A 17,615-nucleotide genomic window follows, 5' to 3' on the forward strand; every position below is an offset into this window, starting at 1 on the left:
TAAAGGAGGATACATTAAGTGAGTAAAATATACAATATTCAAACGTTAAAGCAGGTTAGAATCTTTGAGAGTATTAAGATCTTAATTGGGTTAATCTGGGTTGTTCATTCAATCCATACTGATAGACAGCCATTTAAAGAATCCACGACCATTGCACGCATAGGATTATTTCATTCATTTTGAACACTGTCCTCATCTTTTTATCTTACAATTAGCGTATGGAATGTAACACAAGTCACATTTTTCACAGGCTACTTTAATTTCCATTTTTACTCAATTTCACATCTGTAAGTACAATGTGATCATAACTGGATAGTAACTGAAGAAGCATCAATACTTGGAAATTGGAATTAAAGTATTTTATACATGTATTTTCTGAAAACAATACACATTAGTTGCACACAGTTTAAAATACCTAAATGAAATCATTACAAATAAATACTCAGATGCTGGCATCTTAATCACTGAAAACAAGTCTCAGTCAAATACACATTTCAACAGCTCAGAAATAAGCACAGACATGTTATTAAGAACCCTGGCAGTCTTAGATGTCATACCTTTTGAGTTTTCATGGCTACTCTGAGGCTGTGCAGGACATGCTGCTAGTGGGGTAAGATGTGGATCCACACAGAGGGAGTTGCAGAGATTTTTTATAATCTTTGAGTTGGGACAAGGAGACCTTGTTGTACACTGCTGAAGTAACTTTGCTATACATGAAGCCACATAGTTTTGTACAAGTGTATTCTCTTCTTTTTTGATAGCTTCCATTAAGGGTTTTATAACAGGATTTAGTTTCTCTGGAAGTTGCTGCAAGTTCACAACTGCACATGCAGCAAAAGTATGGACTCGCAGATGCAACACTTGCCATTCTTGATTTGTTTCTGTAACAGTCATTTGGACTTGCTGCCGTTTACTGTCCAACTGTTGCAGAACTTTAGGATTCAAACTAAAGGATGATGTCACCTCACTGAAAACAGAGGTAACCTAAGAGAAAGGAAAAAAATAATTAAAAATATGTTTCATTTACTGTAAAACGGGATATCCTCATGGCACAACATGAGTCACTTGACCATATATCACCATCTCCATTTTCCCAGTAAATAACAGGACATGCTCCAAAATGTAGTTTCTGGGAATCTTGAACTATAGATCAAAGAGAAAATATGGCATATCAGACATTTAAAGTCTAGATTTCCAAAGCTACAAGAGCAGCTTATGTACTCCTGCAAATTTAGATTGTCTGATATCTGCTGGTTCTATCCAGATATTCTGGAAATATGTAAGCATGTGACAGATTAGCAAAGCACAATGTGAACACAAGAATCCAGAAAGGATGTGCAAGGTCCTGTGCATGAACAAGTTGTTTCTGAGCTTATTTTCTTTTGAGCAAAGAGACTGGGACAAAAATCTACAAAAAAAGCACAACAAAGTAGTTGCAGGATCTTCCATATCCTTCCCCACTCACAACTGGTTGACTATTATTGCTTAAATCTTTCACTGGAAAAAGATTAAAAGCAGATTAAGAGGTCAGGGGCAAGGGGGGAGAAGGTCTAGAATTACATGTCTTTTGACAATGGCTTTGAAGCCCACTTTGTTTTCTTGTGTCTAGATTTCAATAGTGAATCCACACCTGGAATCAGAACACTCAGTTTTATTCTCCTATTAAGTATGTACCTTGCACAGCACTTGATTTTTGTCAGACTGTAAACACACCTCAGGGGAAACAGTAAGCACCTTTACACATTTTTTTATGAGATATGCAAAGGTCACCACATTATTTCTGCAAGTTACTGTCTATGTAACAATTATGCTGAAGGTGCATTTCAAGACAAGAACAGATTTGAAGGAATGGCAGGCATGCCTCTACTTACCAGCTCATTAGCCTGATCTATTGTAAATACACTGCAGTTAACTCTGTTTCCGATGTCAATGTGTGCATCAGCTAACAATGAGATGAGCTGTTTACATTCATTTTGCATTCGTGTAAAAGGAACAGCAATTTCATCGTAATAGAGATGCTCAGAAAGGACCCCAAGTAAACGAGGCTGAACACAAATAGCCACAGTTGTACACTCCTGTAAAAGAAAAACACAATTTGCATTTCTGAATAATCACAATTTCTTTTGTTCAGTCTTGGGCAGCTCAATCTAGCATAAATCCAATTTCCAGAGGGACTATTAACATTCATAACCCAGAATATTAAAGATAGATGATTAGGAACAAGAAGTCTGCCACTAGAAATGATAGCAAGTAGAGATAATACAGTCATCATAAAAGGAATCACTGACCTTATTTGTAGAGAAAACGTGAGCATATTTACTGATTCATGGTTCTGACAGTTGGCATTTATCTACTGAGTACTGTATTCCTCCACTGTCTAACAATCAAGATTGTGGTATTTAGATGTATAAACACCATTTTAGCTTACCTACTGAAATCTTATTTCAAACTAAGTACCACACAACAAGCAGTGGATTGAGATAGTACGTAAAATTTATTTTTGCTGTAGAAACATCCTACCTTCTGCAAGGCTGCCCACTCACAGATTACTAACGCAACACTAATCCTCTGCAAGGCAGATTTAGAATTTAAGTGGAAGAGCAGTAGCTGAGCTAATGATTCAGCTGGCTTTATTTCTTGAGTAACAGTATTTACACCTGGGTCACAAATGCAGCAACAAAGTGCTCCCAGCAACCTGACAAGAAGAAAAAGAACAGTCACTTCAATGTTACAGTTACTTTGTAATTTATGATTCAAAATGAAGACGCCAAAATAGTTATGAGATTTTGGCAAAACCACTATATATTATGAAAAAATACATTGCTTTTAATATTTCCAGTAAACTGACTTTGCTGCCATCATCCGAGCACGCATGACAACATAATCCCTGGTTGCTGGATCTTCTGCAATGCTGTCTGCCCCAGCAATGTATTCCTGAATCACTTCCTTATTCTGGGTTTGACCTTGACGCAGTTTAGCACCTGCCTTTTCCTATGGAATAAAGGAGAGGTTGAAAGTATGTTTGTAATGAAAAGATGAGTTAATATTCCATAACATTCCAAATAACCACCACACTATGAAAAAGCTGGACTAAGAGAATACTTCTTGGGTAACAGACTTCTTAAAGTAGTCAATACTTATAAATCATCTCCCCACTAACATCATTCTGTAGTCCAATTAAATGTATGCTATATTCCTTCACTATAATATTAAGGTAAATACTCAAGATACAGCTGATGAACACACAGAGGAAAAAGGAAACCTCTCTCAACATGTTTTCATAAATAACACAATGCTTTTGGATTTAACTCAGTCCTGCAAACAGATGGCTTTAGAACCATGTAAATAAAGACTTTATAAAGTATCCACACAGAGTGCTACACAGCAGGACTTAATTCTCATGGATAACCTGACAAGAACCCTTTTGCTCTACAGACTTGCAGCTTGTAAGACAGCTTACACGTAGAACTGTAGAACAGCACTGCCATGCCACTCTAACAGCTTTAGTATGTGGTTTGTATAGAAGCTAAGCAATTTCCTACTTTCCTCAGAACAGTCTGTGAGGTCACATTTCACTTACTTTTGACCTGGTTTTTACTTCCAGCAACATGTTTAAGTCAATGGGCAAATGAGATGGCTGCATCATTAGGCAGAGCCAGGCTCCCATCCATGGACAAGCAGCTGCAACAACATACTGTACAGATGCCTTGTTTAACAGTTCCAGCCACACCTTGGGAAAGAACCACAGCAGAAATCACGACAAATTTGTACATGGTCTATGTAAGCTCACACACATGCTGAGAAGCTACAGGAACACTCTCTCATTCACTCTATAGTAAAGCATCACACAGGGCAATTGCCAAGTATTTAACATGAGCACACTATTCTTCATCTGCACAAAAGTACAAAGGACTTGAAAGAGCAGAATACACAAGCACTATATCTAGGTGGTAAGTCATGCAAATACCTTGTGAATAAGATCCAGAATTTCTTGGTTGCTTTCTAAGATACAAAACTGAAATATGTGCCTCAACATGTCTTGCAGAATTGGAGTCAGCCATGTTGAAGAACTCTGAAACAAGGATATCACATGACCAAGCATATCCAAATATGCATCACAGTAAGACACTAATAACTAATTCTTACCTGGTCTTGGGTAGACAACAGTGTGAATAATGTTTCCAGTGCTGCTTTTCGCACAGAAGATATTGTGTGATGCAAGAATGGCCACACACGTGGGACCAGCACTGTCAGGGACTGCTGAATACTACAGGAAAGGGAGATGTAGAGGCAGTGATGGGAAAAAAAACCACCACACACACACACAAAGCTAAGTTAATTTTGTTTATGCTTGTTTTATCCAAAAGAAAGCTTTAAGAAAGGAAAGTATTATTGCATATACTTGGTGATTCTAAGTGAAGGACCAAGTTACTACAGCTTATACATTTGAAAAAGTTTGAGTTGGTATCTTTTTTCAGGAAAATCCTGGTTTGGGTATTTTTTTAACTAGAGAACTAGTCAATTTAAACGTATTTTTACCATGTTTTTTCCCAAATTATACTTTAGGCTTTGTTCAACTGTTTAGAAAAAAGGAGGGGCTGTTTCTGTTCTGAAGTTGCAATAAGGCACTTACGACTTTACAAATAATTAAAAACAAGCTTGCATCTTTTTTCCCATGAACTGGCATATCAACTGATGCAAGTAGTACATGCTGAAATAAAGACTGCATTAGTAACAAAACTTCATTCTTCTTTTGGATTTGGGCAACCATCACCTTCAGCAGTGCCAATCATACAGGATAAGAAAAATCAAATGTATACAGCATCTACCTTAAGTGCAGATACTGAGAGTTTACCACGTGTATTATGCAAAATTTAATATACTAAGATGCAGTTCCTTTGATTTGTCAGAGTCCCAAAGAGATAGCAACTAGGCAGTGTCATCAACCAGTCACAGAATTACTGGTTATACTGCTGATGTGAATTTATGTTTGTAGCTTTCTTCAGAACTGTTCCAATAGCAAAGTTCTACAGGTTCATGAATGTGTACACAGTTTTAATGTACACAGTTTGGTCTCGTTTGGAGTTTGTCTGCTCCTTGTTAACTAACAAAATGTTTGTGGGCAGGACCACCATGCAAGTGGAGCAAATACCCATTACTAAAACACCCAAGATGAATGGAGAGAGAAGGGGAAAAAAAGTCACATATAAACCATGTCTAATACACTTCTTAATTCCTTTGTTGCATTTCACTAATGTAATGAAAATAGAAGCACTGTCCTAACCTTCACTTTAAGGAAAAAACAGAGTAGAACTAAAATACTGGGTTAAATAATCATCTCAATACGTGATTTGAAAGAAACTGGTAATTCCAATTTGAAAATAAGTAGACACTCAAACCTGTAATACTGAAGGAATACTAACTGAAAAGTTACCTGCATTTGCGGACCTGAGGATAAGTCAGAAGGGATGAAAGAAGGATCATGATACTGTTTGTGGAAGCTGTCAAGTCATCCAACTCCAGAAGTGCATCCCACAAGGTATTAAGAATAAAAGGCACCTACACAAATAAGCACAGGAGGTTATCATTAAAAATAATCCAAAAACCCAAACCAGTGCTGCCTTTAAGTATTATTTTCTTCACTTAGACCAAAAGTGAACTTAAACAGTTCAGTCACCTTCTGAGATTGAAGTTGTACCAGGCTTTCCACTACTGGTACTAAAGATGCTGCAGCAACAGCTCGGACATCATCATCCAGATCTTGCAGACCTTCAATTATTGCAGGCAACACTTTAGGCAATAAAGTGTTGATCATGTCCTGCCAAAAAGATCAAAAGCATTTTTAAACCTGAAAAGCTTATAAAGATCCAATCAACTAAGATGTACTCTAAGTGTGTGAATGAACCCCATTCTTTCAAAGGGATGATACAGGTCCAAGACTGTAATCTAAATATTTTAAGTTACCGTTCATGAAATTAAACATAGGTTATAAATTTAATGAACTCTAAGTCAGCTTGATTTTGGTATAAACAAAGCTGAGTGTCTGTACAATACCACCACAGATAGCCTAAGCTTCTTGTAACACTCTGCTCTGTTACCTCACATAGGAGAGTATGACCAAGAGCAGGCAGGCATATCCTCTATTTACATGCTTTCTGCAAGTAACTCATCAAGTTACAACAGTGCAGATTCACTATATACTTGCAGCATGGATATAAAAGTGCAGTCACACATCTCAACCCAGCAGACTGCAGAGCAAGCAAGCTTGCTTTATCACATCTATCTACTGTTCAGCCACAGCCTCTACTTTGGAGCAGAGATTTTTGATCCGAACTTCTCTACAGTTTGCCTTGAGGGTTATTACCTGACGTACTGCCAAAGCATACTTTATTCCTAGGAGACCACCATGTCTCACTTCCCACTGTTCCTGTGTAAGCAACTTCAGGAGAACATCCACAGTTTTATGCACACCAGTTTCGTTCATGTGTTTCAATACTACTCCCAAAGTCTGAGCACAAGTCTCACGTACTGGTGCTACTACCTAGGAAAAAGTAAACGATAAAACAGATACTTCTATATGAAATTTGACTTAGAGAGTCAGATGACCAAACTGCTACACAAACAAGGTGAAGTTTATGTATCAGCTACTTTTTAATAAGCATCTGTGAGAAGTTATAACAGGCACATGCAGTAGCACTACACAAGGCACAGCCAAGCTGCTGCAGTGTTATCTCCTGCAGAAGCCTGCTGACCTACCTGTTCATGCAAAGGTAACTTAAACTTACTTCATCTGAAACAAAGTCTCCAAATCTGTCTAGTGCAAACACACAAAGAAGTCTAATAACCAAGTCTTCTAGCCACTCCTGATGCTGCTGCATCATCTGTAAGAAGAGAAAAGTTGAACACCTTGACTGTATTTATTTGTAAAGCAAAAGCATTTCTGATATGCTTACTTTAGCTAAAATCCATAGAAGACACAACAGCAAATGTTCACATTGACTCAATATAGTCCTCTTGCACAGACAGTCAAGGCCAAGTAGTGAGCACTAACTCACCTGGGTTACTGTAAACATCATAACCTGGTTGTTTTCTTCTCTAAAGACACAGTACCTTTAATTAAAGGGCAGTGTCTTGCTTTCAGTTGGGACAGCATTAGGTTTTTTTCTCAGTAGCTGGTACAGTACTGTGTTCTGGATTAAATATAAGAATAATGTTGATACCACACTGATGTTTTGGTTGCTGCCACATCATGCTGACCTGAAGTCAAAGACTTCTGAGTGTCTCATGCTCTGCCAATGAGGACATACACACAAGTAGAGAGGGAGCATAGCTGGGACAGGTGACAAAGGGACATTCCACACCACAGAATGTCACACCCAGTATATAAACTGGGGGAGGTACCTAGAAGGGGCTGAGTGGTGCTTGGAGTCAGGCTGGGGATTGATCAGTGCGTGGTGAGCAATTACATTGTGCAGCTTTTTTTTTCTTGGGTTTTAATTCTCTCTCTCTCTCCTTTTCATTACTGTTATTTCTGTTACTACAATTAGTACTATTATTGCAGTATTTTGTTTCAATTATTAAACCTTTCTTTTCTCAACCCATGAATTTTTCTTCTTTCCTGATGGTCCTTCCCATACCATCAGAGGGGGGAGTGAGAAAGAGGCTATGTGATGCTTAGTTGCCTGCTGAAGTTAAAATACAGCAGCTGGAGAGCACCTTGTAAGGTAGACAATTTTATTCCTACATAGCACACAAAGTAAAGTCATTCAGATAATCTACACTGACAAACAGCAACACATCCTAGGCAAGTCAATTAATATGTTGGAAGCATATTTACAAGTGAACAAACTACAAAGCAGTACCTCACCGTGGGAGACCCAGTGAAAGAAACTTTTTTTCAGTCCCATCTCCTCCAGATTTAACAAAGCTCATCTTGAAGCTCTGGCCTCTGTTAGAGACCAACAATTTATAATTTTCTATCTCGGAGCAGAAAGCCCATAAAAACAACTGCTCAGGCCTCATCTTTCTCATCTCCACTCTTTTGCCTACTAGGTCACCATTTCCCTTGAGAACTACCCTTTTAGTGAACAAAACTTAAAGCATATTATGGATTTCATATTCCCATACATACCAAATAATTATACCCAGCATAGGCCATACACAGCAGGCTTTGAAGCTAGCTGGAGTACACTTTCCATAACTAGTTAAGAAAAGGCTTTAAGGTATTTTATCATTACAGATTATGCTATTATTACCCAGCCATCTCCATGGAACAAATACTACTCTACAGGGAAGCAAGGAGAGAGAGGTTTTTGCTTTCTCTATTTACACAGTATGCTGAAGAACACATTCATGATTTACATCTCATTCTTCCACACTCTAAGCCACAAGCTCTTCCAGCTGCTTCTACAGCAGGGGAGTCAGTAGGACACTGGATGAAATTCACTATTAGTAAACAAGCTATTACTGTAAGGTTATTTTTTAAAAACTGTTCTCCTTTTAAAAAGACTATTTTAACTCCTTTTCTTGTAATAAAGAGAGGCAGTTTGATAGAGTCCCCTTACTATTTAAACAAGTAGTTAGATGGCCTGAGACACTACTAGAGTTAAACCACCAACTTGTCAATTTTGTTTCAGCACAGCCTTACCAGGACTTGAAAACAGTCTATCCTAACATGGAAGCTAATGTTTAATAACTTTATACATAACCAGCATATTAATAGCTAATTATATAGTACTACTGGGTTCTGCACAGGCCTTTTAAAAAGAATGCTTTGTCAGTGCATACACTGATGTCATTCAGATGATTCTGAGCAGAAAAGTCTTTATATTCCCCCACATCACACACCTGTTGCAAAGTTTAATATTTTAAGAAGTCTGTTTTCTAAACTTCATTTAAGCAACATATTAAATCTAAATAACTGGAAACTTACCTCCTCTAAAGAGCTATCTCCCATTTTACCACCACTTTTACCATGAGCTTTAAGTATCTCTCTCAGTCCAGTACCAGCACCATGTCGAACCTAGGAAAGTGAAATAAAAAGTCAGTTTTAAAATGAGGGAACACAAGACAAAACCCATGTTTGAAAACTGAAATACTACTACTGTATTCTTAACAGAGATATTTAAAGAGCTGCAGAATTAGTACTACTACTTAGACTTGTGGGAATTATTAGATCAAATCACATATTAAAATATTCACCTGTCCAAAGACCAACCTCCTTTTTCCCAAGTATTTACCAGCTTAGGAACAGAAGCAATTAGGAACTGCTTCTATTTTCTAACATGCAATGATATTTGCAATAATGCAGCCAACATTCATTTACTTTTACCTCACTATTCTATATAGCACTAGTCATCACAGAAATTTGAATATACTATTTTTATTAAGTTTATAAATCTAAAGCAAATCAACATTACTGTAATTTCAAACACTTAATGTTTAATATTTCTCTGTAACTCAAGCAGAGTTTGGATCCTGACTGAGTATTCTGGAGTCTGCAAAACAAATTTCTGGGAATTACTATTCTGCATAGCTTGCTAACCTGCCTTGCTTGACTGGATTTTAGAAATAAGTGAGCAAGCGATATGGGAAAGCAAATTACAGGCACTTGCATGTTCTCACCAAATATGAACAGTTGAACACACTAGGAAGAGTTTTGGAAATAACAAAAGACCAGTAGAAAGGTGTGCTACAGATTCACATGTTTCTTGTATTTCTGATACCTAACTGGACTAGTAATCGGCTTCTCAAGAAAAGCTCACTCAACAGATATGCAAAGTTGCAAAAGCAGAGTTTTGAACCAGGTTCTCACTGAGAGGCCTTTACATAAGTCAGAAAAGAACTAACTCTTTTTTTAAGAACAGTTCATATACATGCTTGATGCTAGCAGAAAATTGTTGCATTTCATTTCATGGCAGTAACAAGTAGAACTGAGTACTTGGTAGCTCCTCCCTTCATCAGAATACCTTACAGGAAATGCAAACATACACATCCCCTATGTACGGCTCAGCAGCTGTTGGTTAAAGCTATAGGCAAGCCAATAAAAACCAGCCAGAGTCTAGTCTTAAAATCCTAATTGTTCATACACCAACAATTTATTTGGTCCAAGAGGGCTGATGAGCTAGATTTTACAAGTCAAAAGAAGGAGACTTTGCTAGTTAATGTCTCAGCTTCTGCAAACACAAACCAGCAAGACATAAATGTATAAAGGAAATACCAGTAGTAGGACTCATCCTGCTTGACTTCAGCTGCCTGTAAGCTTGGCAAGCAGTCTGAAGAAGTCACCCAGGCAACCTCTAGACATTGCAAAATGCTGCCAGAGAGCCATTTTAAACATACATTTTGAGGCAGGTTAACCTGTTTTTCACCCAGAACACACTGTAATAATTATTCTGTATTGATCTACTTCCCTTATTAAGATGCATGTGCCTTATATCGAATGGACTAAGAAAGCTATGAGAATGTCTACATACCAGAAGACAAGTGGACCTGGCCTTCAATTGCAAACAGCCTGCTTTCAAATAAGGTGAGGCTTTTTAGCTCAGATGCAGTGATGTGCCACACAAATATAATTATTCTTTTTCTGGGACCAAAATAATTGTGCTGGCTGCATATGATCTATCTCTGTGTTTCCAAGTCTGAAAGCAAGTTGGCTCTGCCCATACTGACATCACCGAGACTGTGCTACAGATACACATAAGGATGTTAAAGGTGCTGTTAATATTTAACCTTTCAAAAGACCAACTTAAGAAAATGAAGTTAGTTGAGAACAGTTATTTCTATCTTCCGCACAAGGAAGTTAAATCATTATCAGCTACTTCATATTTTTACCTGAAATTTCTACCAAAGTTTGTGGAAAATCGTATAAGGACTGAATAAAAAGATGAGTAGAACAGTTTTAAATCTTGAAAATAAGTGGTCTAAGCAACCAAACATAGCTGTTGTAGTTACTAAACGATTGATTCCCTCCCTTTTCTACTAGCTTAGCTTTAGACAAACATGCCACTGTTGCCAGCAACAGATTCACATAATAGTCCTCAAAGTCTTGATGAATCCAAGTTTGTTTTAATTGCTTAATCTTTTTAACCACAGATTGATGTGATTTTATTTTGCTTGAATTTCAATACTCCCATAATTCTCATTTATATAATGACTGTTTTTCATAGCTTTCCCACTCTCAAGTATACATTACATATCTGTTTTCCATTTCCCTTTAAATAAGTCTTAAAAAACATTTAAGTTTGTTAAAAGCAAATTTGTCTTGGCTGTGTAATCTATATGCACAACTGATTTAAGTTTTGATATCTAGAAAAATTCTCTTAAGTTCTACACATACAATGTCTGCATTTCTGTTGAAGCCCCTTTAAAAAAAATTTATAGTTTCACCCTAAATACTGCATGTCTTACCTCCCAAGAAGGGTTAAAGAGATCATTGCACACCTCTTCGCAAAAACTTTCCAGAGGCCATTCATTTGCCTAAATCCATAAAAAATTATTAAGTATGAGATTAAAAGAGAAAGGAATCATGAACACTTCTTATATTGTTGTCTTCCCATACTTAAAAGGCATACAAAAAACTCCAAAAGCTTCAGTATTTATCTTCATTACTGGACAGAACTGAAAAAAAACCAATCTTCTTCCCCAGCTCAGAAACTTCGCTGATTGGCACTGGATTCTTAAGAAGTTTATGAAGTTTCTGTTAACAGTGTGACCTCTTCTCTATGGGAATTAAGTTTGATGTTCTGGAATTCACCTTTCCTTTACAAACCATCCTAAGGCAGAAAATTAAGCAAAGTTTCTTATTCTACCCAGTGATCCTTTAAATTTATGAATTTTGCCTTTAAAGAACGTAATAGACAAGCCTCAGTTTGAAAACACACTACATAATGAAATTGGGTCAATGAATCCAGTAATGAACAGCACCTTTTTCAAAACACATTCCACTTTCTGACAACCAAAGCATATGCACTATCCCAAAATTTCCTACAAGGAAAATGACATGGCTGTGTTTTTACTACCATTAGTAAGTTCACATCATCACATACAGAGAGCAACTGAAAGGCAGCTAGCAACCAGCAGCTATTCAGCCTGTAGTTATCATTAATATTTCAAATTAGTTTTCCAACCATTTTTACACAAACAAATTTAATTACTGAACTATGTCTGGAAAACTATTTTTGTAGAATACAGACTTACCTAGATAAAGTCTTCTCAAATAAACTTTTATGCACCAGTTATATTCTGGCTTAGCATTTCCTCATTTTTAGCTTTTCAGTCTATTGAAACAAATGCAGTTTTTTCCAAGACTAAGGTAATTGTTTTAATCTTCAGCTATTGAAGATAGCACTTAGTTCTAAATTAAGCCTAATTAAAGTATGGCAAAGATTAAATAAAGATTAAATAAGCATTTAGATCAAATTATTTGTGGCTCACTGTAATCCTACCATGTAAGTGTTTAGCACAGTTTTCCAGTTTAATACCCAGGTCTGACACCTGTAGCCACCTACTCGTGTTCATTTGGGTCACAAACTGCTACCAAAGGATTAAATGTGTTTTCTTCCTCAGTGCTGTAACACAGTTAGAAGCTCATTTGCTTCATTACGTATAAAAGTAAGCTGGCAATGACATTCTTCATTCCATTTCCCTGCATGCTATAATGACTAAAGAATTTAGGCACATGAAGGAATTTTGTTTTAAATTACTCTGCTAACAAACTGAATGATCATTCCTGCTAACAGCAGAACAATACATCATACCTCTTCCTGAGCATTTTCTACCAATGTTTTTGAGTCTGTGGCAGGTTGGTTGATGACAACATTTGTAACTTTTCTTCTCTTTTCTTCTGGTTCCCCATCAGTGCTATCATTGCTGAGAAGGAGCAAGTACATGTTTATGAACTGGAAGTATGCTTTAAGGGAAGTAATTACATCTACAACTGAAGTCTTCATATACAAGAAAGTATGGCAAGAATACAAAACAAAGAGGTTTAACACCATGGAATAGCCAAGATAGGTAAGTTTACATGTAAGAACAAAAAATGCAGTGAGAAGACAGCAGAATGCCATCCCAAATTTGCAATCTGTCTCAGATTTTTCCAAGAGATCCAGCAATTCCTAAATAAGATCAGGAATTTTGTTCACCACTTATAAACACAGTAAATACAATAATATGCCACTACAAACTACAGTGAAGAACACATTAGAAAATGGTATCCTAAATTTTTAGTTGTTCATCATCTTAAAATCCCTCATTTTCATGCATTATTCTCAAGCCATATTTAATAACAGGGACAAAACACTCATTTCAGCTGTAGCATCCCATTATGTCAAGATGCCTCTGAAGCTCAGTCCTCAATAGAGCTCTACTGGGAACAAGCATTGCATGCAAGCTTTTCAGCACCAGCACAATTAGCACACAAGAGATTTAAGATGCAAAGACTGTAGGAAGTTTCTCAACAGATGAATCAAATCACAATCCCAGCTTAACTGAAATAAAAGGAAACCAGTTCAGTATTATACCTCTTCTCATTAGCTTCCACTGCATCTCTGGATCTTTGCTTTGCAAATAGCTTAGCCATTCTTTTGGCTTTATTCTTTTGTCTACTGCTCATACCAGCTCGAAATTCTGAGTCAATTAACTCAGCAGCCTGAAGAGTCTGAAAGAAAAGTCATTCATTGTCAATTCTTCTTACAATGAAAGTCCCGAAAAATTCTCAAACCCACAATGCTCTCAACTTCCCCAACCCTCCATTTCAAACATTTCAGCAGTTTGACATCAAATAATACTAACAAGCAACTATGGGATGTAGGCACTCAGGTGGCCAAAGCATACACCACATTAGATGCCAATCATCTTATATAAAATACAAATATTATAACCACAGAAGCTCAAATAAAGCAAACCCACTGTATTATTCCTTGCAGTCAAATAGCGCAAGGTTTTACCTACAGGTTGTTTGTTTACTAGTAAAACTGAAGAAGGAGAATAGTCCAAATCTTCATCATTGAACAGATCCTCAGTATTCATTCCAATTGCAGCACCCATATCTAAGCCAAGTTTCTTCTGTAGCAGTTTCCTCTGTCGTGCTATCCTCTCTTTAGGATCAATTTCACCTTAAAAAAAGGTTTTAAAAGAAGATGTGTCAGATTTACAACCAGATATATTATTGAAGACAAGCTCAATGTACATAACGAGGCCAAAATTTACAGGATTAAATTGTACTTGGCTAAAACAACCTTCTAAAACAAATCACACTCATACCCAGGAAGACCTTTTCTGCTACTGTAACTACACAAGTACTTAAACTGTGATCAAGCAAGGTTCATTTTGGAAATGAACAGATGCCACCTCAAGAATGTGTGAAGTCTCACCACTAACTAAAGAACACCTAAACTTTGGGAGCACCTACATTTACATAAAAAATATAATATTTTAGCACCCAAGTAGAATAAACCCTCTGAATAACCCAAAACTTGCAGCTGGTAGGGTTGTCAGACTTCACTCCTTACATGCACAGTACAGAAACCAGTCAGGAGGAGCTGGTTTTTTGTTATTTTGGTTTGTTGGTGTTGTGGTGGTGTTTTTTTTTTTTTTTCCAATTATCAGCACAAACTTTTAAGTAGGTGACCGATATAGGCAGGATTTTGGGGTGTACACCAGATTGAGTAGTAGCTAATAGTTAATATTATCTATACCAGCATGTTTTTTTAAAATGCATTTAACTGACAAGCAAATACAAACAACTTCCATTCTTTATAAAATATTTTTCCTTTCATAACATCATCTTAGGAAAAATTATCAAAGACTGCTAATTCTAAAGATTATTTAGTTACATTATGTCCATTCACATAATCTACTTACTTGAAAAGGGAAGCTGCTATAAAACACAGAAGAGAAAGCAGAATGTATACTTTCCCATGAGCTAAAAAAGCAGCAACTAAAGCTTTTTGTTCCATTTTCTTATTTTTTGATACTGTATTTCTTATTTCTTTCTTAAAGCTTTTTATGTGAAATCATATGACACTGGGATAAATATGAGGCTTCTATGAACTGAAGTGTTGGGTTTCATTAGACGAGGTGAAACTTGTACACCACTTCACTGATCTAGCTTAAAAGATGGCAAGCAATAAATTAGCAGCCAGCCTGAAGAGACAGGACACTGCTCAAGTTTCAGCAGCCACGGGTTCTGCTCCTTGCTGAGCTACTGATCTTCTGTGTACCCTGACAGAATCCATCACACACGGGGAACAAAGAATGAGGGCTACACAGTCAGATTCCTATCTACAGCATCAATTAATTTTGTGCAGAAACTGGTAGATGGCCTGGAATTAAGAGCAGGGAAGTACAGTAATAGGAAAAAAATACCTTAGATTAAAATAATTCAGTGCCATTACACTGATAAACCAACTCTCAGCTAAAAAATTACAGAAAAAATATTAGACAAGTCACTTGAAACAAACTTCCAACTTTGGCAGTCTTATCACAGTATTTTTCATGCAATCTTTCTATATTTGAAACCTTCAAGCTTTTAAATAAGCCTCGTCCTACTTCTGTATGTGGGAACACTGTTTAGATGAAGAACAAGTGGTGATAGTGCCTGCCCCTCTAAGTCTAAGCTGATACTGCTTTTTCAGGTTTCCACTCAGTCTTCCCCACTGTACACACAGTAATCCAGTTAAGGCAAAAATCCAAAGAAACAATACACCCTCTCCCTAAAAATTGTAACTTGAGAAGAAGTAAAAGAACTTATGTTAGGGAATATTTTCTGTCGTTATTTCCTAGCATTCTGAGAATCCATGGATGGTTAGAGTCATAATACTGCCACAACAAACTTTTTCAAATCAGGAAGTTTTCTTGTCTGCAAGTAAAATATAGATACCTGATTTATCATCTTGGACTTCAAATTCTGCACCAGCAGATCCAAGAAGAGACGCACCATGTTTTAACAACCGACATATATCAAATCTGTCAAAACGCAACCTATCTGTTGAAGGCGAATCTTCATTAGGACTTTCTGAGCCTGGTTCTAGATAGGAAATAAAAATAATATTAAGGACAACGTGATGAAACTTTTTTGTTCAAAATTCTGGCAGAAGATTAAGGAAAAGCAAGAAATAATTTCTCTCCTCCAAAAAATCATCAGACACACAGCATTTTGATTCACGAAGTACAAAGGCTCCATTTTCACAAAGACAACTGAAATAGGTCACTAAATTTACCTGAGTAGAAAAAAAAATTTAATGTTCTTCCCTTGATAAATTTAGCTTTTTAAAATCTTGGACACTGACCTACCACTAGGCCTTCTATGTGCACATCTGGCCAGATTACAGTTTTGAACTGCACATGGGTCACAAATAGTATCACAAGTAGCACACCAACACTACTGTGTATCCCTACCAGCCAGGCATCTAAAGTAGGGGAGCTGGAGAGTGGTCTAAACAGGTATGGAAGAAAGTCAGCTACCAAGGGCTGCTGAAGCCTGGCTGTGAGCTCTTCTCAAACAGTACCTTTTTCCTCAAGCACACAATTATCTTTTCAATTTCATTAATAATCTGGTAGACAGATGTACAAGAAGTGTACAATGTATTTAAAAGAGGTGCTGTACTCTAACAGGTTGCCCAATCTCCATGTACAAAAGGCATGCTAGAAGCAATCCTTGGGACTAGACAAGTGAAATGAACTTCTGCCCTTGGTAAGATAGAGTATACAATAGTAGAGTCCCCACCTGTGATAGAGGGGGTTGGAACTAGATGATCTTTAAGGTTCTTTCCCATCCAAACTACTCTATGATTCTATAACGAAATTATTAGGTATTTAATTTTACTGAATTCCCTGATGTGCTCTGGAAAAAAAACACCTTTCAAAAGCCTGATTATCAATGTCCTTAGAATACTGCAAGAAGTGGATAGAGGGCATCCAGTGAACATAATACATGTAAAAGCTTTTGGCAAGGATTCATATGAAAAAATAAATCAAAAGAACAAGGTTAGCACAGAACTGGGGAGAACATCCTTTTACAAACTGAAAGATATAAGTTAGCTCTGGAGTCCTTTGGGGATCAGTGTTGGCACCAATTCTCTTAATCAAAGACACTCACTAATGCACTCTTCTCCAAGCATGCAGGTAACACTAAGCGCTTTTGGGTAGCCCGAAATCACCATGGCACTAAGGAATCCAAGGAGGACTCTCAGAACAGACTAATGGGGAAGGAAGCACATAAGGCGTAAAATTAATAACCAAAACCACGCCTACACAACACTGCATTCAAAACTGGCAGTTAACATTCAGTAAAAATCTTGAAGGCATTTCTGATAGTTCTCTGTATTCATCTGTTTACTGAGCAGCAAAAGCCAGAGCAGACCACAAAGTATCACCAGGAAGGACACTGATGACAAGACAAAGCACATCATTTTGTCACTATGTGTAAGTATCAGTACTCTACAGATGTAGGTAAGCTGTGGAGTTCTGTGCATCTCAAGGACACAAGAGCAAGCACAGAGAAAGTTATTAAAAAGACAAACCAGCTGTCTCGTGAGGAAAGACTGAAGAGACTGCAACTCTTCAATATGAAGAGAAGTTGTTGGAAGAGAGCAAGTATGATGGTTTACAAAAAT

The 17,615-nt window shown here is 37.0% G+C and overlaps 1 protein-coding gene across 1 annotated transcript in view; it reads right to left on the minus strand.

Annotated features, from left to right (window-relative positions):
* Positions 1-17,615, minus strand: part of BTAF1 (B-TFIID TATA-box binding protein associated factor 1) — a 44,121-nt gene that overhangs the window by 15,080 nt on the left and 11,426 nt on the right. Inside the window, exons 4-20 of the mRNA XM_082286652.1 lie at positions 15,881-16,027; positions 13,951-14,114; positions 13,521-13,657; positions 12,759-12,870; positions 11,410-11,478; positions 8,933-9,022; positions 6,786-6,881; positions 6,365-6,541; positions 5,678-5,818; positions 5,435-5,559; positions 4,147-4,267; positions 3,968-4,072; positions 3,581-3,730; positions 2,849-2,991; positions 2,521-2,695; positions 1,872-2,075; positions 558-984 (exon numbers count right to left, since the gene is read on the minus strand). Of these exons, the coding sequence (XP_082142778.1) occupies positions 558-984; positions 1,872-2,075; positions 2,521-2,695; positions 2,849-2,991; positions 3,581-3,730; positions 3,968-4,072; positions 4,147-4,267; positions 5,435-5,559; positions 5,678-5,818; positions 6,365-6,541; positions 6,786-6,881; positions 8,933-9,022; positions 11,410-11,478; positions 12,759-12,870; positions 13,521-13,657; positions 13,951-14,114; positions 15,881-16,027 (2,583 nt within the window). The remainder of the gene's footprint in view (positions 1-557; positions 985-1,871; positions 2,076-2,520; positions 2,696-2,848; positions 2,992-3,580; positions 3,731-3,967; positions 4,073-4,146; positions 4,268-5,434; positions 5,560-5,677; positions 5,819-6,364; positions 6,542-6,785; positions 6,882-8,932; positions 9,023-11,409; positions 11,479-12,758; positions 12,871-13,520; positions 13,658-13,950; positions 14,115-15,880; positions 16,028-17,615) is intronic.

This window comes from Coloeus monedula, assembly GCF_965178545.1.
Source record: "Coloeus monedula genome assembly, chromosome: 8".
NCBI classification, from domain to species: domain Eukaryota; kingdom Metazoa; phylum Chordata; class Aves; order Passeriformes; family Corvidae; genus Coloeus; species Coloeus monedula.